General features: G+C 44.7%; 1 protein-coding gene across 2 annotated transcripts in view; it reads left to right on the top strand.

The window, feature by feature from the left end:
• Window positions 1–11200, top strand: part of PCSK9 (proprotein convertase subtilisin/kexin type 9) — a 53714-nt gene extending 42514 nt beyond the window's left edge. For both annotated transcript variants that reach the window (XM_040360407.1, XM_040360408.1), the window contains exons 12-13: window positions 6125–6306; window positions 10757–11200. In XM_040360407.1, coding sequence (XP_040216341.1) covers window positions 6125–6306; window positions 10757–10954 — 380 coding nt within the window. In that variant the 3' untranslated portion in view covers window positions 10955–11200. The remainder of the gene's footprint in view (window positions 1–6124; window positions 6307–10756) is intronic.
• Window positions 11201–15599: the final 4399 nt, after the last annotated feature.

The raw sequence follows: 15599 nt of genomic DNA, 5'->3' as shown, positions 1-15599 counted from the left end.
TGTTTGCAGTTTGCGAGAAGCCATGTGGGGGGGACAGCAAACATGTGGAAGAAGGTGCTCTGTTCAGATGAGACCAAAATTGAACTCTTTGGCCTAAAAGCAAAGCGCTATGTGTGGTGGAAAACTAATGCCGCGTACACACGATCAGTCCATCCGATGAGAACGGACCGATGGACCATTTTCATAGGTTAACCGATGAAGCTGACTGATAGTCCGTCGCGCCTACACACCATCAGTTAAAAAAACGATCGTGTCAGAACGCGGTGACGTAAAACACGACGACGTGCTGAAAAAAAACGAAGTTCAATGCTTCCAAGCATGCGTCGACTTGATTCTGAGCATGCGTGGATTTTTAACCGATGGTTGTGCCTACTAACGATCGGTTTAGACCTATCGGTTAGGAATCCATCGGTTAGATTTAAAGCAAGTTGGCTTTTTTTTAACCGATGGTTAAATAACCTATTGGGCCCACACACGATCGGTTTTGACTGATGAAAACGGTCCATCAGACCGTTGTCCTCTGGTTAACCTATCGTGTGTACGAGGCCTAACAATGCGCATCACCTGAACACACCATCCCCACCTTCACGGTGGTGGTAGCAACATGTTGTGGGGATGCTTTTCTTCAGCAGGGACAGGGAAGCTGGTCAGAGTTGATGGGAAGATGGATGGAGTCAAATACAGGGAAATCTTAGAAGAAAGAAGAAAAAAAGGGTGCACGGAGAAGAAAACCTGTTAGGCCTCGTACACACGACCGAACATGTCTGCTGAAACTGGTCCGCAGACCAGTTTCCGCGGACATGTTCGGTCGTCTGTACGGACGACCGGACAATTTTCCGGCGGATCGGACAGGTTTCCAGCGGACAAATGTTTCTTAGCATGCTAAGAAACATGTCCGCTGGAAGCCTGTCCGTCGGACATGTTCGGTCGTCTGTACAGACTCACCGGACATGTCCGCTCGGCCGAAAGCCCTCGCATGCGTCAAAGTGATTTGACGCATGCATGGAAGCATTGACCTTCCAGGGTCGCGCACGTCGCCGCGTCATCGTCGCGGCGACAGCGCGGCCACGTCACCGCGTTCGCTGTCCACGGGAAATTTGGTCTGATGGTGTGTACAGCCATTAGACCAAAATCCGCCAGCGGACATGTCCGATGAAAACGGTCCGCAGACCGTTTTCATCGGACATGTCCCGTCGTGTGTACGAGGCCTTAGAGTCTGCAAAAGACTTGAGACTGGGGTCGGAGGTTCACCTTCCATAAGGACAACAACCCTAAACATACAGCCAGAGCTACAATGGAATGGTTTAGAAGTCCAGACCTAAATTAAGAATGTGTGGCAAGACTTGAAAATTGTTGTTCACAGACGCTCTCCATCCAATCTGACAAAGCTTGGGCTATGTTGCAAAGAAAATTTCACTCTCTGGATGTACAAAGCTGGTAGAGACATCCCCAAAAAGACTTGCAGCTGTAATTGCAGTGAAAGGAGGTTCTACAAAGTATTGACTGAGGGGGGCTGAATACAAATGTACACCACACTTTCCTCATATTTATTTGTAAATAAAATTGAAAATAATTTATCATCTTCCTTTCACTTCACAATTATGTGCCACTTTGTGTTGGTCTATCACAGGGGTCCTCAAACTTTTTAAACAGGGGGCCAGTTCACGGTCCCTCAGACTGTTGGGGGGCCGGACTATAGTTTAAAAAAACAGGAAAAAAACAATACAATATTTAAAATAAAGAACAATTTTTATAAACATATTAGTATTTCACAGACTCCCCTCATCACAGAACCACCCCATCACAGATTCCTCCCCCATCAAAGATTCCCCCATATTAGGCCCCCCATCACAAGCCCTCCCAACACAAATTTCTCTCCATCACAAAGCCCCCCAACACAAACTCCTCTATATCACAAATCCCCCAATAACAGACCCCCCACCACAAACTCCTCGCCATCAAAAAAAAAAACATAACAGATCCTCCTTTTCATAAAGCCCCCCAACACAAACTCCTCTCCATCACAAATCCCTCAATAACAGACCACCCCATCATAGACCCCCCATAACAGATCCCCCATCACAGACTCCTCTCCATCACAGATTTCCCCCATCAAAAAGCCCCCATATCAGATCCTCCCCATCACAGACTTCCCCCCATCACAAAGCCCACCCAACACAAACTCCTCACATAGCCCCCCATAACAGGCCTCCCCATCACAAATCTCCCACCCTATCACAGATCCCCCCCATCGATATTACACTGCTGCCCCTTCTATAACATTCCAGCACTCCGCCTCTCTGCTACCTCAATCACACAAGACGCAAAGCATGGCAAATCCGGACAAAGGGCGGGGCTTTGCTAGTGAAAGGCAGGTGTTTGCTGAAACCGCCCCGCTGCTTAACTCAAAAGACCCGCCTTTTGTCCGGACCTGTCATGTTTCTCATCTTGTGTGATAAAAAGTAGCAGAGGGGAGGGGGATTGCTGTGATATTAATGGGGCAGTCCGCGGGCCGGGTAAATCACACTGGCGGGCCGGATCCGGCCCCCGGGCCTTAGTTTGAGGACCCCTGGTCTATCACATAAAATCCCAATAAAACACATTTACGCTTTTGGTTGTAACATGACAAAATGTGGAAGATTTCAAGGGGTATGGATACTTTTTCAGGTCACTGTATCCTGTGTATATATATATATATATATATATATATATATATATATATATATATATGTGGAGGGGACTTATGTTGTCATGGAGTCCATCAGGAAAGTTAAAATATGGTGAGTATTTGGTAGGAAAGTTTCCATTTTCCTGACAGACTCCATGGCAGCATACGTTTGGAAACTAACTAGCCAGAAGAACAAGGGTGGGGATTCCGGCAAGGTTTTAGTTATAGCGCTTAGCCAACAGAAAGACCTTGTTTGAGGAGCATAAATAAATAAATATATAAAATACCACTAAGAGGTCTGTATACATAGTTTGCTGAATGAATGTGACATCCACACAGCTCCAATGAAACCTGCTGTATTCTGTGTAATATAATTATCTCCTATGATCATAATCACCAGAGTGCTTTTTTTCCCACTGGCTGGGGTATTAAAAAAGATGCCCCCACGTTATGGCCACTAGATGGTACTCACAGTCATAGAAGGTAATTATACTATACAGAATACTGCAAGTTTGTGTTGCAAAAGGTATGACTGAAGACAGTATGATGTGCAGGGAGCATAGGCGTGCGCACAGGGTGTTCCCAGGCACACTCTAATCACCCTGTGCAGCACAGATTCCCCCTACTGCCCTGACTCCCCACTCCTTCCCTCTGCAGCTCTTCTGGCTTCCCTCCTCTCCTGCCGGATGTTGCTGCAGAGATGTTTTAGGATCAGTGATGGAAGGGGCTGTTAAATATGTATTTTTCAGTAGACATGTGCGTTCCCGTTTGTAACGAATGGATTTTCGTACAAATTTGTTAGTATTCGTACATTCGGATCAATTCGAACATCCGAAAAGCTGAAAGAACCAAAATACGAAAATTACGGAATTACGAATAAGCAAAAAAACAAACAAGCGAAAATACGAACGTACGATTGGACAATCTTACTAAAATATAAAACACCGAAACAGCAAAATGACATCTATAACGAACGATTTGCAATTCTTTGTCTGTTCTTATTTTCATTCGTATGTTCGTATTTTCATGTGTGTGTTTTGTAAATCTGTTTCTTTGTCTGTTCATAAATTTGTGTACTTGTATCGTTCTTTCGATTGGGCACTGGGCAGTGTAGTTAGTGAGTGATGTATCTTACTTAATATCTTAGCCAATCAGCTTATATCTTTTGTGCTGAGTCACATTGGACAGTGTAAAGCCTCGGACTTCAAACAAATTTTTCTGTGGATTTTTGTCCGAAGGGAGTTGGCCGGACTTTTGAAACCGAAAAAGTTTGTCCGATGGAGCGTACTCACGGTCGCATTTTTTGGAAAACACTCATTTTGAAGTTTGTTGGCAAAAAGTCAGACCGTGTGTACGGGGCTTAAGAGAAAGTCTGAAAGAAGAAATAACAAGATGCGCTATATAAAAAAAAATTAAATTAATTCTAGAGATCATGACATAAATCAGTGTCCATGAATGATACAAAACGTGAAAAATCAATAAACATAGTCTTTAGACAAGCCATGAAAGTCCTGATCACCAGTGCAGTGAAGGAAACAGAAAAAACAGTCCATAAGAGCTGGTTCACACAGGGGCGGCACGACTTCGGGGGCGACTCGGTAAGGCGTCCTGAAGACAACTTCAAAGGCGACTTGCAAAATGACTTCTGTATAGAAGTCAATGCAAGTCGCCCCGAGTCGCCCCCGAAGTCGTACAAGAACCTTTTTCTAAGTCGGAACGACTTGCGTCGCTCCTATTAGAACGGTTCTATTGACTACAATGGGACGCGACTTGTCAGGCGGCTGTGTCGCCTGACGAGTCGCCCCAGTGTGAACCGGCTCTTAGTGTTGATCAAAGGCTGCGGTGACGATCCAATAGACAGAAAAACCTCCACCATAAATCAATATATCTGCTTACCAGATATCCAGCAGTCTCTTAATTAAAAGAAGACCCCAGAAGGCGTGTGGGTAAACACTATGGTAGTTGGAATGTAGAAAGGCTGATTATCATGTACACCTCCGTCTCAAGCCAATGGATGGAAAATTGGGATCCCGATTACCATGGAAGACACATAAGGGCCACAATAGTGTAATAACGTAGGTAACATTTATTAAAAAGAAGACAAAAACGCACTTACATATAAACAGTGTAAATAGGCATGTCAAATTTGGAGCTCCGGCCGGAAGCCAACCAAAAAGACCCGTCCAAGTAGGTAGGGAAAGGTGCAATCAACGGGGGGTGATCCGATGCGACACTCGTTCCGCCCGACCGGTTTCGCGAAAACTCGCTTCCTCATAGGGCACGTAAGAGAAAGTCTATCTTAATATGGATTAGCCGCGTGTTGCTATGGATTTACGAAAGTACAAAATTACGAATCCATTAAACAAAAATTATTATCTAACAAAATTACGAATTTCGAATCAACGAAAATAAATTAGACAGAATTACGAATCATTCAGTATAAACTAAAATAAAACTGTTACGAAAATACGAACGGGTCCGAATAGGAAAACTTGAGTCTTACGAAATACGAATGGGTCCCAATAGGAAAACTTGCGTCTTACAAAATTACGAATCTTTTCGAGACGAAACTAAACAAAAAAAAAAACGAAATTTTTTGTTGTGCACATGTCTATTTTTCAGCCCCTTCCCTTTCTGAATGAACATGGTGAGTGATGTAAGTAGTAGAGAGTAGTGTGTGTTTGAGCTTTGGGGTACACACCCTCATAGGTGTGCACAGCCTATTGCATTGCACCCCAAAGTTTAAGTACACATGAATGCCACCTGCTGTCACAAGGAGGAGGCTCTGGTGGTGGGAGACAGTTGATTGGGACCATATTACATTACACCCTAAATACGGGTGTAATGTGTTCCTATGGTTGAACCTAGCCTTTAATATATTGGGGGCATTTACACTGGCCACTGGCACCCCCAACCTGGTGCTGCCGCTGGATAATGCTAATGTACATGGGGGGGATTAGGGTGTGCCCAGGCACACCCGACACACCCTGTGCGCACGCCTATACACACCCTAATGCAATAGGCTGCACACACCTATGGCAAGGAGATATTTATGAAGGCTATGATGGTGGGAAGTACATATATGAGGATTGTGGATTGCATGATGGGGTGCAATATGTGCAGGAGAAGAGTGCGGAGGGTATGCCGGGGGTGGGGTGGTCAATATATGCAAAGGAAGAGTAAGCAGTGAATGACAGCAGAAAGTATGTGCAGGAGAGGAATGCAGAGGGTGTTATGGGGGAACCTACTGTATGTACAGTGTTCTATTTTTGCATATAGTCATACACTGGCTGTACACATATTCATGATAGCACCGCTGTATACACTAGTACAGCAGCGCACAGATATTCATGTCAGTGACAGACTATGCGCTGCACCTGTGAGGAGGAGACACTGGGAATTATGCCAGCCGGTGTGCAAAACCCCTTAAATAACTACTAATATTTTTTTTCTCAGGCTGCAGCTCCCACTCTCTGAACGGACATTTTAGTGATCACGTGAGGCCGGTGCACCACACTGGCAAGAAGGATCCTGTGTGTATTGGCAAAAATGAGATTACCTCTCATGCGCTATGCTGTCATGCTCCTAGTATCGCCTGCAAAGTCAAAGAGCATGCTCCTGTGGGCTTTACAGAAAAGGTACTACTTATTTAATGCAATTAATTTCATTGTTGCAATGGTATGGTCCTTCTTTTTTAATGAAACAGAGCATCTTGATAATATGGAGGTTATATGCTACTTTACATAATAACGGAAAAGCTGTCATGTGGGGAATATGAGGTTTTCCATTGGTGTCTTACCATTGGTGTCTTACCCTTCTAGTTGCCTGGCCTATATCATGATTCTTTGTTTCCTATGATTCTATTGTTACTAACATGGGCTCTCTGGATTTCCTTAATCTGTATGCCTATTCTGGTTCAGGTGCCAGACAGCTGCCATTTTTTTTAAAAAGTGGCATCTCCCCATATTTTCTCATGACATGCATACTTTAAAGCCCAATAGCAGCTAAGGCCAAAGAAAAATCTATGTATCCCATAGCAGCACTTCAAAATAAATAATCACACCAATTCAGAGTTGAGTGACGTCCAGTACCAATCAACCTACTTCCTGTGAGCCTAGGGTGTCAAGGCTCCACCCCCCACATTTGACAGGATAACGCTGCAGAGAATGGCACCAATGTACGGTAGTTACATGGCATTGGCACTGCTTTCTACATCTTTCAGGATGAGTGCACATTTTAGGCAAATGTGGGGAGCATTGCGAGCTTTAAAGCTGAAGTTTATTATTATTATTATTTATTTTGCCTTCACTGGTTCCTCCCCCATCCCATAAATATACTAATGATTTTTATTAAAACATTTTCATCACACACCTTTATTAAATTCAGTGGCCTAGATTCAGGAAGCAATTGCGTCTGCGTAACCATAGTTACGCAGCGCAATTGCTTACTTGTGCCGGCGTTACGAATGCTCCTGATTCAAAAACCTTGTTACGCCGACGGCAGCTTAAGATATGACTAGCATAAGGCTCTTATGCCAGTCATATCGTAGGCTGCATTCTTACGTTGGCCGCTAGGGGGCGTTCCCGTTGTGGTCAGCGTATAGTATGCAAGTTGCATACTAACGCCGATTCACAACCCTACGCGAGCCCTGCGTACGCAGTTTACGTCGTTTGCGTACGTCGGGTTTCGCGTAAGGCTGCTCCTGCTAATAGCAGGGGCAGCCAATGTTACGTATACCCGTCGTTCCCGCGTTGCGAAGTTTAAATTTAAGTCGTTTGCGTACGTGCATCGTGAATGGCGCTGGACGCCATTCACGTTCACTTTGAAGCAAATGACGTCCTTGCGACATCATTTGCCGCAATGCACGTCGGGAAAGTTTCCCGATGGAGCATGCGCACTATGCTCGGCGCGGGAACGCGCCTAATTTAAATGATCCACGCCCCCTACGGGATCATTTAAATTACGTGGCTACTGCTTCGTGAATGAAGCGTAGCGCAAATAATTTGCGGGGGCGCAGGGCAAAAACGGGACGCTGTGCCTCCGTAAGGAGTGCGCAGCGGTACCTGAATCTACCCCAGTGATATTATCACTAGGTCTGTGCTTCTCTATGCAATACAGGCAGATCACTGCTTGTGCAGGCAGCCCCCTGCTTGAGTAGTCTCAAGAGCCCTCAGTCCTGATGTAAACAGTAGGTTGTCTCTTGGGAGTTCAAATATCAAAATGCCTTGATGGATGGATGTCAATTTGGAAGAGTGGGCATTACTAGGCAGACTGCCCAAGGCAATGCCAACATATTATGCTGACTCACCCTGAATGAAATTTCTTCAATTCAGTGAATGAAAGGGAGGTGGGTGAGAGTTAAGCCTTGTAGACACAATCAGATTTCCATCGGACAAATCCGTGGAATTTTGTGCGAAGGGCGTTGGCTGTGAACTTCTTCTGCATACAGACGGCAGAGCTTTTTTAGCCAACATACACAAAACGATGTGTTTTTTCTGCTCTTTAGCGCCACCCTTTGGGCAAATTCTGCTAATGTTGTCTTAAGGACTTAAGGACCGTTGTCATCGGTTAACCGATGAAGCTGACTGATGGTCTGATGTGCCTACACACCATAGGTTAAATAACCGATCGTGTCAGAACGCGGTGATGTAAAACACAACAACGTGCTGAAAAAAAGCATGCGTCGACTTGATTCTGAGCATGCGCGGGTTTTTAACCGATGCTTTTGCATACTAACGATCGGTTTTGACCTATCGGTTAGGCGTCCATCGGTTAAATTTTAAAGCAAGTTCCTATTTTTTTGACCGAAGGATAACTAACCGATGGGGCCCACACACGATCGTTTTGGACCGATGAAAACGGTCCATCAGACCATTCTCATCGGATGGACCGATCGCGTGTACGCGGCCTTATGGTTAGCATTGGTTCGGAGCATTGGTGTTTGTACTTTGGATTTTAGTACGACGAACTTGCGTACACACGATCGGATAATCCGACGGCACACATTTGTTGTTTGAAAATTTGAGAGCATGCTATCCAACATTTGTTGTCAGAAATTCCGACAACAATTGTCCGATGGAGCGTACAAACGGTCGGATTATCCGACAAAGACCCTTCCATCACACAATTGTTGTCGGAAAATCAGTTTTCGTGTACGGGCCTTTAGGCTGCAGTTGAAGCAGATAGATAATGCTGGATGTTTTCCAAGCAGGAAATGAGGTGGACTCTATTTTGCTGCAGCTTCTGTTGCACACAACTGTGCAAGACTGGAGTTTAGCTTTAAATGTTACCAACCATTCCTGGAGATATTTCACACCTGCGGACCGTATGTCTGCTTTTTCGTCCATCCGTTTACGGATGAAAAGGGGACATACATTAATCCCTATGAGATCCCGGGTGTCAGCGGATGCACATCCGCTGACACCCAATCTCATCAGTCTCCGCAATCCTCCGATTCTGCAGATGGAGGAAAATTCTATTTTTCCATCCGTATGCAGAGCGGATCGGGTGAACACAGACAGATGGTCTATGTTCATCCGATCCCTCCATAGGGGAGAGCGGAGTTCTGACAGGGCGGCCCCTGCACAGTGTACAGGGACCGCCCTGTCATCAGCGGGGATCAACGGAGCGATCACCGCTGAGCAAGCGGATACGCATGTACGGATCCTCACGGGATCCGTATATGTGAAAGGGGCCTTAGAGTTAAAGTGGATGTCACAATGTAGAGTATAAGATTTCCTATCATCTGTGCCCAGTCTTGCCACACAGAGTTAATCCAGCTCTGAGCAATCCTCTTTTATTGTTCAGTGAAAATTAACAGACTTCCAGATAAAAACCTGTCTAAATACAGTGGACCAGATTCAGAAAGAGATACGACAGCGTCCTGATACGCCGTCGTATCTCTAAGGCCGGCCGGTCGTATCTATGCGACTGATTCATAGAATCAGTTACGCATAGATATCCCTAAGATCCGCCAGGTGTAAGTGTCTTACACCGTCAGATCTTAGGCTGCAATGTCACGCTGGCCGCTAGGTGGCGCTTCCGTATGTTTTACGCGAGGAATATGCAAATTAGGATTTACGCCGATTCAGAAACGAACGACCGTCCGGCGCTTTTTTTTTACGTCGTTTGCGTTCGGCTTTTTCCAGCGTATAGTTACCCCTGCTATATGAGGCGTAGCTAATGTTAAGTATGGCCGTCGTTCCCGCGCCGAGTTTTGAATTTTTTACGTCGTTTGCGTAAGTCGTTTGCGAATACGGCTGGACGTAATTTACGTTCACGTCGAAACCAATGACGTCCTTGCGACGTCATTTAGAGCAATGCACACTGGGATATTTTACCAAAAAAACGTAAAAAACGCGGGGTCAAGACAAATTTAAATAAAACACGCCCCCTACATCCCCATTTGAATTACGCGGCCTTACGCCGCAACACATGCGTTACGCCGCCGTAACTAAGGGCGCAAGTTCTTTCTGAATAAAGAACTCGCGCCCAAAGTTAGAGCGGCGTAACGTATCGGAGATACGTTACGCCGGCCGGACAGATACGCTCAGGTATCTGAATCCGGGCCAAAGTCCTTTCCTCTCTTCTTGCTTTGAGTGACATGTTATTTACATATCTAGCTTGGACATGTTTATCATATGTTATGTTATGTTTATCATAATATGAGGTGATCCACAGGTCATTGTATATTACCAGGATGTGTTATGTGGGGGAGGGGTGGATTTCTCACTTTTTATACTGTGGGTCACCTCATATTATGATAAACATAACATAACATATGATAAACATGTCCGAGCTAGATATGTAAATAATATGTCACTCAAAGCAAGGAGAGAGGAACGGACTTTGTATTTAGACAGCTTTTTATCTAGAAGTCTGTTAATTTTCACTGTACAATAAAAGAGGATTGCTCAGAGCTGGATTAACTCTGTGTGGCAAGACTGGGCACAGATGATAGGAAATCTTATTCTCTACATTGTGACATAAACAAAAAAAAATTGGGGTTTACATCCACTTTAAGCAATAACCATCTTTCTATCTGACTGTAATAATACAAATGTAACATTGTTAATGTTTGCATTGCAGGTGACGGTGTCATGTGACGATGGCTGGACCCTGACCGGTTGCAATGGCTATACTCGAAGCTCTACCGCTCTTGGGTCCTATCCAATTGATAACACGTGTGTTGTTTTTAATCCAAAAGGCGGTAAAGGAGCTGCAGCTATTGCGATTTGCTGCCAGAACAAAAACACAGACAGCAATCAGAATTCAAACTATAGGTGAATGTCTGTCTCTAAAGGGGACTTATCACATTTACATGGTGAAGGTGACCATAATGCTGGATGAACTTACATATTATTGGAATGCAGCTCGTCACTTCAACTCAGGGCAGTATTAGACATATAACCAAGACTCCGAATAAACAAACCAAACACAAAGCACTATCTGACCACATAAGATAACTTCAATGCAATGTCTGAAAAATTCATATTATGGATTTTAATAAATTGTACCTGGGTTTGAGCTCTCCTCCTCATGTTATAGGAAATCTATGTGTGACTCCTATTAACTAGTAGAAATATTTTTTCCTGTGCATTATGTGTCAGTTATGATGAAGCTGGGGTTGAGGCTAGACACAATATGGCTTCTTATGACTTTATATTAGGACAGGACATTATTATGCGTGTTTAGTAAAGTCAGTCAATTTGCAGATTAGCTCCTCTCCCTGATTCGGAAATTGGCATATATTATATATATACCGTATTTATCGGCATATAACATGCACAGGCGTATAACACACACCTTCATTTTAAGAGGGAAGTTCCAGGAAAAATTATTATTTTTTTAAATAAAGAACTTTGAAGCAAAATAAGGGTCAGTGCCTGATCAATGCCCATCTGTAGCCTCAAAATTGCCCATCAATGCAGCTTGATTAATGCCCTTCTGCAGCTTCCCATCAATGCAACTTGATCAATGCCCATCCTTAGCCTCACACTTGCCCATCAATGCAGCTTGATTAATGCCCATCTGCAGTCTTTCCATTGCCATGAATGCAGCCTGATCAATGCCCATCTCAGGGAGGGGGGTGGGATTAGCGCTGTCAGATTACATACAGTGAGAATCTCCTTTTTACTCTTTAATACAAAGTCCCGCCTCCTGGACTGGCTTTTATGATAGACAGAACATTGGTCCAATGCCCAGGAGACAGGACTTCCTATTACAGAGGTTACTAAGTAAACAGGAGCTTCTCGCTGTATGTAATCTGACGGCGCTCGTCCCGCCTCCCTCCCTGTTCTCTCCGAGGCAGCCCAAATTGCAGTATCGGCGTATAACACACACACACACACACATGCTATTTGGAACCATATTTGCAGGGTGAAAAAGTGAGTGTTATACGCCAATAAATACAATGGGCTAGATTCAGGTACAGCGGCGTACCTTTTGGCCAGCGTAGCGCATCTCATATGCGCTACGCCAACGTAAATCAGGGAGCCCAAAACAGTATCTCGCGCTGTACGTTGCGCCGGCGTAGTGTAAATAGGCCGGCGTAAGGCCGCCTAATTCAAAATAGGCAGGTAGGGGGCGTGCCTCATTTAAATTAGCCGTGACCCCATGTAAATGAATGGCCGTTCTTACGGCGCATGCTCAGAATCACGTCGCAAATACTCCCTAAGAAACGTTGGCTCAATGCTTTCGACGTGAACGTAACCTACGCACAGCCCCATTCACGTACCACTTACGTAAACGACGTAAAATTCAACGGCTGTTCCGACGTCCATACCTTAACATTGGCAGCGCCTCATATAGCAGGGATAACTAACTTTTATTAATGGCGTAGCGGGCGCATGTACGTTCGTGAATCGGCGTATCTAGGTCATTTACATATTCTATGCGTAAATCTATGGAAGCGCCCCTAGCGGCCAGCGTAAATATGCACCCTAGATACGACGGCGTACTAAGACTTACGTCGGTCGGAGGAAGCCGAAATTCAGGTGTATCTAGCTCCCTGAATAGCAAGCATAGATACGATGGCGCATCTTTCAACTTACGCTGCGTATCAATAGATACGCCGACGTAAAGGCTTTGTGTGTGTATATATAAATATATAGAGATTGGAACAGCTCCGTCAATCGAAACATATACAGTACAGTGTCCATTTTAGGAAATATTTCTGTATTCTCCTTACAGCCCCTCCAAATCTTGCTCCATCTACGAAACCTTGTCCTTCTCCAAAGCCCAATCAGTTCTCCCACAAAGATACGTCAGTTGATGAATTGTTTCCTTAGACCTCATCCAAACCTTGCTTAGGTGTCACTTTTCTACTTGTCACTTGTTCTTCCCTCTGCGGCCAGTGCTATGTAATAATTTGTCGTACTTCCTCGGGCCCCATGAAATGTCTCGCTGGCCAGAGGCGCAGCAGATTTGTTTATGATGTTGTTAATAAAAACTATTGTATATTAAAAGCTGTTGGCGTTTTCATTCCTTTAACAAGATTCAGGAGTCAGAATTTGGACGCTGCAGTGGCCCAGAAAAGTGGCCTAGAAGAGCAGCACAAAGATACAGTAGGGATATCACTTCTTGACTGGGGCGGCCGTGGATCCCAAAAGAGTTCTGTGCATTTTTGGGCGCAAATTCAGGCAAAAAATCTAACCTGAATCGTACCTAACCTGAACCGTTGAACAAAAATGCACTGGACCACATGCTGGGAACCCGGCCTCAATCACACATATGCAATGTAAAACATATACTGTAAATGTTATATACCAAAAAAAAACAAAAAACTGTGTGAAATAAATAAAAAAATTAATATAGAAAGAATATCCAGTGCACCAAAATAAAAGTCCAACACCATAGAGCAGGGATATGCAATTAGCGGACCTCCAGCTGTTGCAAAACTACAAGTCCCATCATGCCTCTGGGTGTCATGCTCGTGGCTGTCAGAGTCTTGCTATGCCTCATGGGATTTGTAGTTCTGCAACAGCTGGAGGTCCGCTACTTGCATATCACTGCCATAGATGATCCTCTGAATCACTGAACATCAGACATCCAGCATCTCAAAACTCCTTCGACACAGGCTCTCAAAGACAGGCAGGTGCCAGAATACTGTTCGACTTGCGGGCATGCGTGGTGATGTCATGCCCTACATGTTTCGTCAAGTATGAATTAATCGGGGGCTTCAGCCCCTGCTGGAGAAGTTTTGATATGCCTGATGTTTGATGTGCAGTGATCTCTGCAAAACAGCCAGGCTAGTTACCACCTAGCACAACTAAATTTACTAGTAGCCCCTGTTTAAAACAAGGGTGCTACACAAGCTTAGTAAATAAGTACATTGTGTGCTGTGATTGAACAGTGCATTATACATGGTATACTAAACATTTTAGGTTTCTTTGTATATGAATTAGAGCTTTTATTTTTTAACAGGTGTACCTGTATTTGAAAAAAAAAAAAAAAAAAAACGTAGCTAAAAGCACTGCCCCCAACTTCTGCATTTCCATACTTACTGAACAGCACATCTCAGCTACTTTTGTCTCTACTGACCTGGTGTTATAGTTTGCATCAGACATATTCCAGATGACAGAGCTGTACTGTTTTATTGAGTGGTAGGGGTGCAGATACTTAAAAATGATCCCCCTAGAGTGCAGCTGGAGTGAAAAGAAAGAAAGGAGGAGCAGAAGCTGGCAGCGCTGCAGGGGGAGCCATAAGAAGCTCAATGCCAGCAATAAGGCAGTACAGCCAGCTCTTCTGCTCAGCAGGTGCCTGGGCCCTCATACAGGAGGGCCACCTGTACTGCCCTGGTGACACACATTGGATGTCAGAGCAGAGAGACAATATTTACATAGCGAACATTGGGGTCCATTTACACAGGTGAGTAACTTCTCCGCCAACACGCCGTGAGTGGGTAGAGGTGGCCAGCAGATTTATACAAATCAATGTCAGAAACTGCTGTTTGCATGCAACTACTCATCTGAGCAGGGACTCTGTTGCATGTAGTGCCGTTCAGTTTTCATCCATGACAGCGTTTCTGGATGCTGCAGCCATCAGCCTAGTTTGTATGCGGCCGGAGCACGGAATGTGGAATGCAGAGGTCGTATTTAGCTGCATCTTGAAAGCAGCAGCCCATTTGCCCTTTCATCGGCCTATATAAGGCCTTAAGGATTAGGTTACCGTTCACACTTATTTTGGATGCGGCACACAGCAGGGGGGCGGCGCGTCCCCGTTCTCAGTTTCAGGGATGAATCTGGCCCAAATATTTGCCTGAATTCGGACCTGAAAAACTGAGCCAAAGACGCACAGGACCCCTGAGCAATGCGCTTCGCAGCCGCACCAGAGATGTGTGAATCGGCTCCATTGAGACCCGGTCACAGTCTCCTGTCATGCGAATTGGATGTGGAGAAAACCTGTTTTCAATTCGCAAAGGTGTGAACCCAGCCTGAATAATAAAAGGTGTGCTTTAAAGCAAAGCTTTTCTAAAAAAAACTCAATGCAAGGACCAGTTGCTTGGCTGCCATATTAACATGTTGCTTCCATACTTTGGGCCTATAACCAGGAGTACATACGCATATGGAATTCTGACTTTAGACTCATTTGTTTTAGGTCAGTGAATGAGAAATGCGGAAACCGGGGTTAAAGTGGAGGTTCACCCTAAAACAATTATCTTACATTACATCCAGTATACTAACGACATGTACAGTATGTAGGTATTTTTTTTTTCTTCGCCATACATACCGTTATATTGTTATTTTCCCCCCGGCTTCTGATTCCCGAGGGACTTTGCGTTTCTATCCCTGGGTTAGATGATTGACGTCTGGTGAAAAACTTTCCATGGCGCGTCACCAGTTTTCCGTAAATAGCCGACCTGCGAGTCGGCGCTATACGGAGCCTGCGCCCGCCGTTTAGAGCCGACTGCGCAGGTGCCATATAGAGCCGA

The sequence above is a fragment of the Rana temporaria genome, chromosome 7, assembly GCF_905171775.1.
Source record: "Rana temporaria chromosome 7, aRanTem1.1, whole genome shotgun sequence".
Classification (NCBI taxonomy): domain Eukaryota; kingdom Metazoa; phylum Chordata; class Amphibia; order Anura; family Ranidae; genus Rana; species Rana temporaria.
The sequence above is the reverse complement of the archived record's forward strand: the minus strand, read 5'-3'. Positions and strand labels throughout refer to the sequence as shown.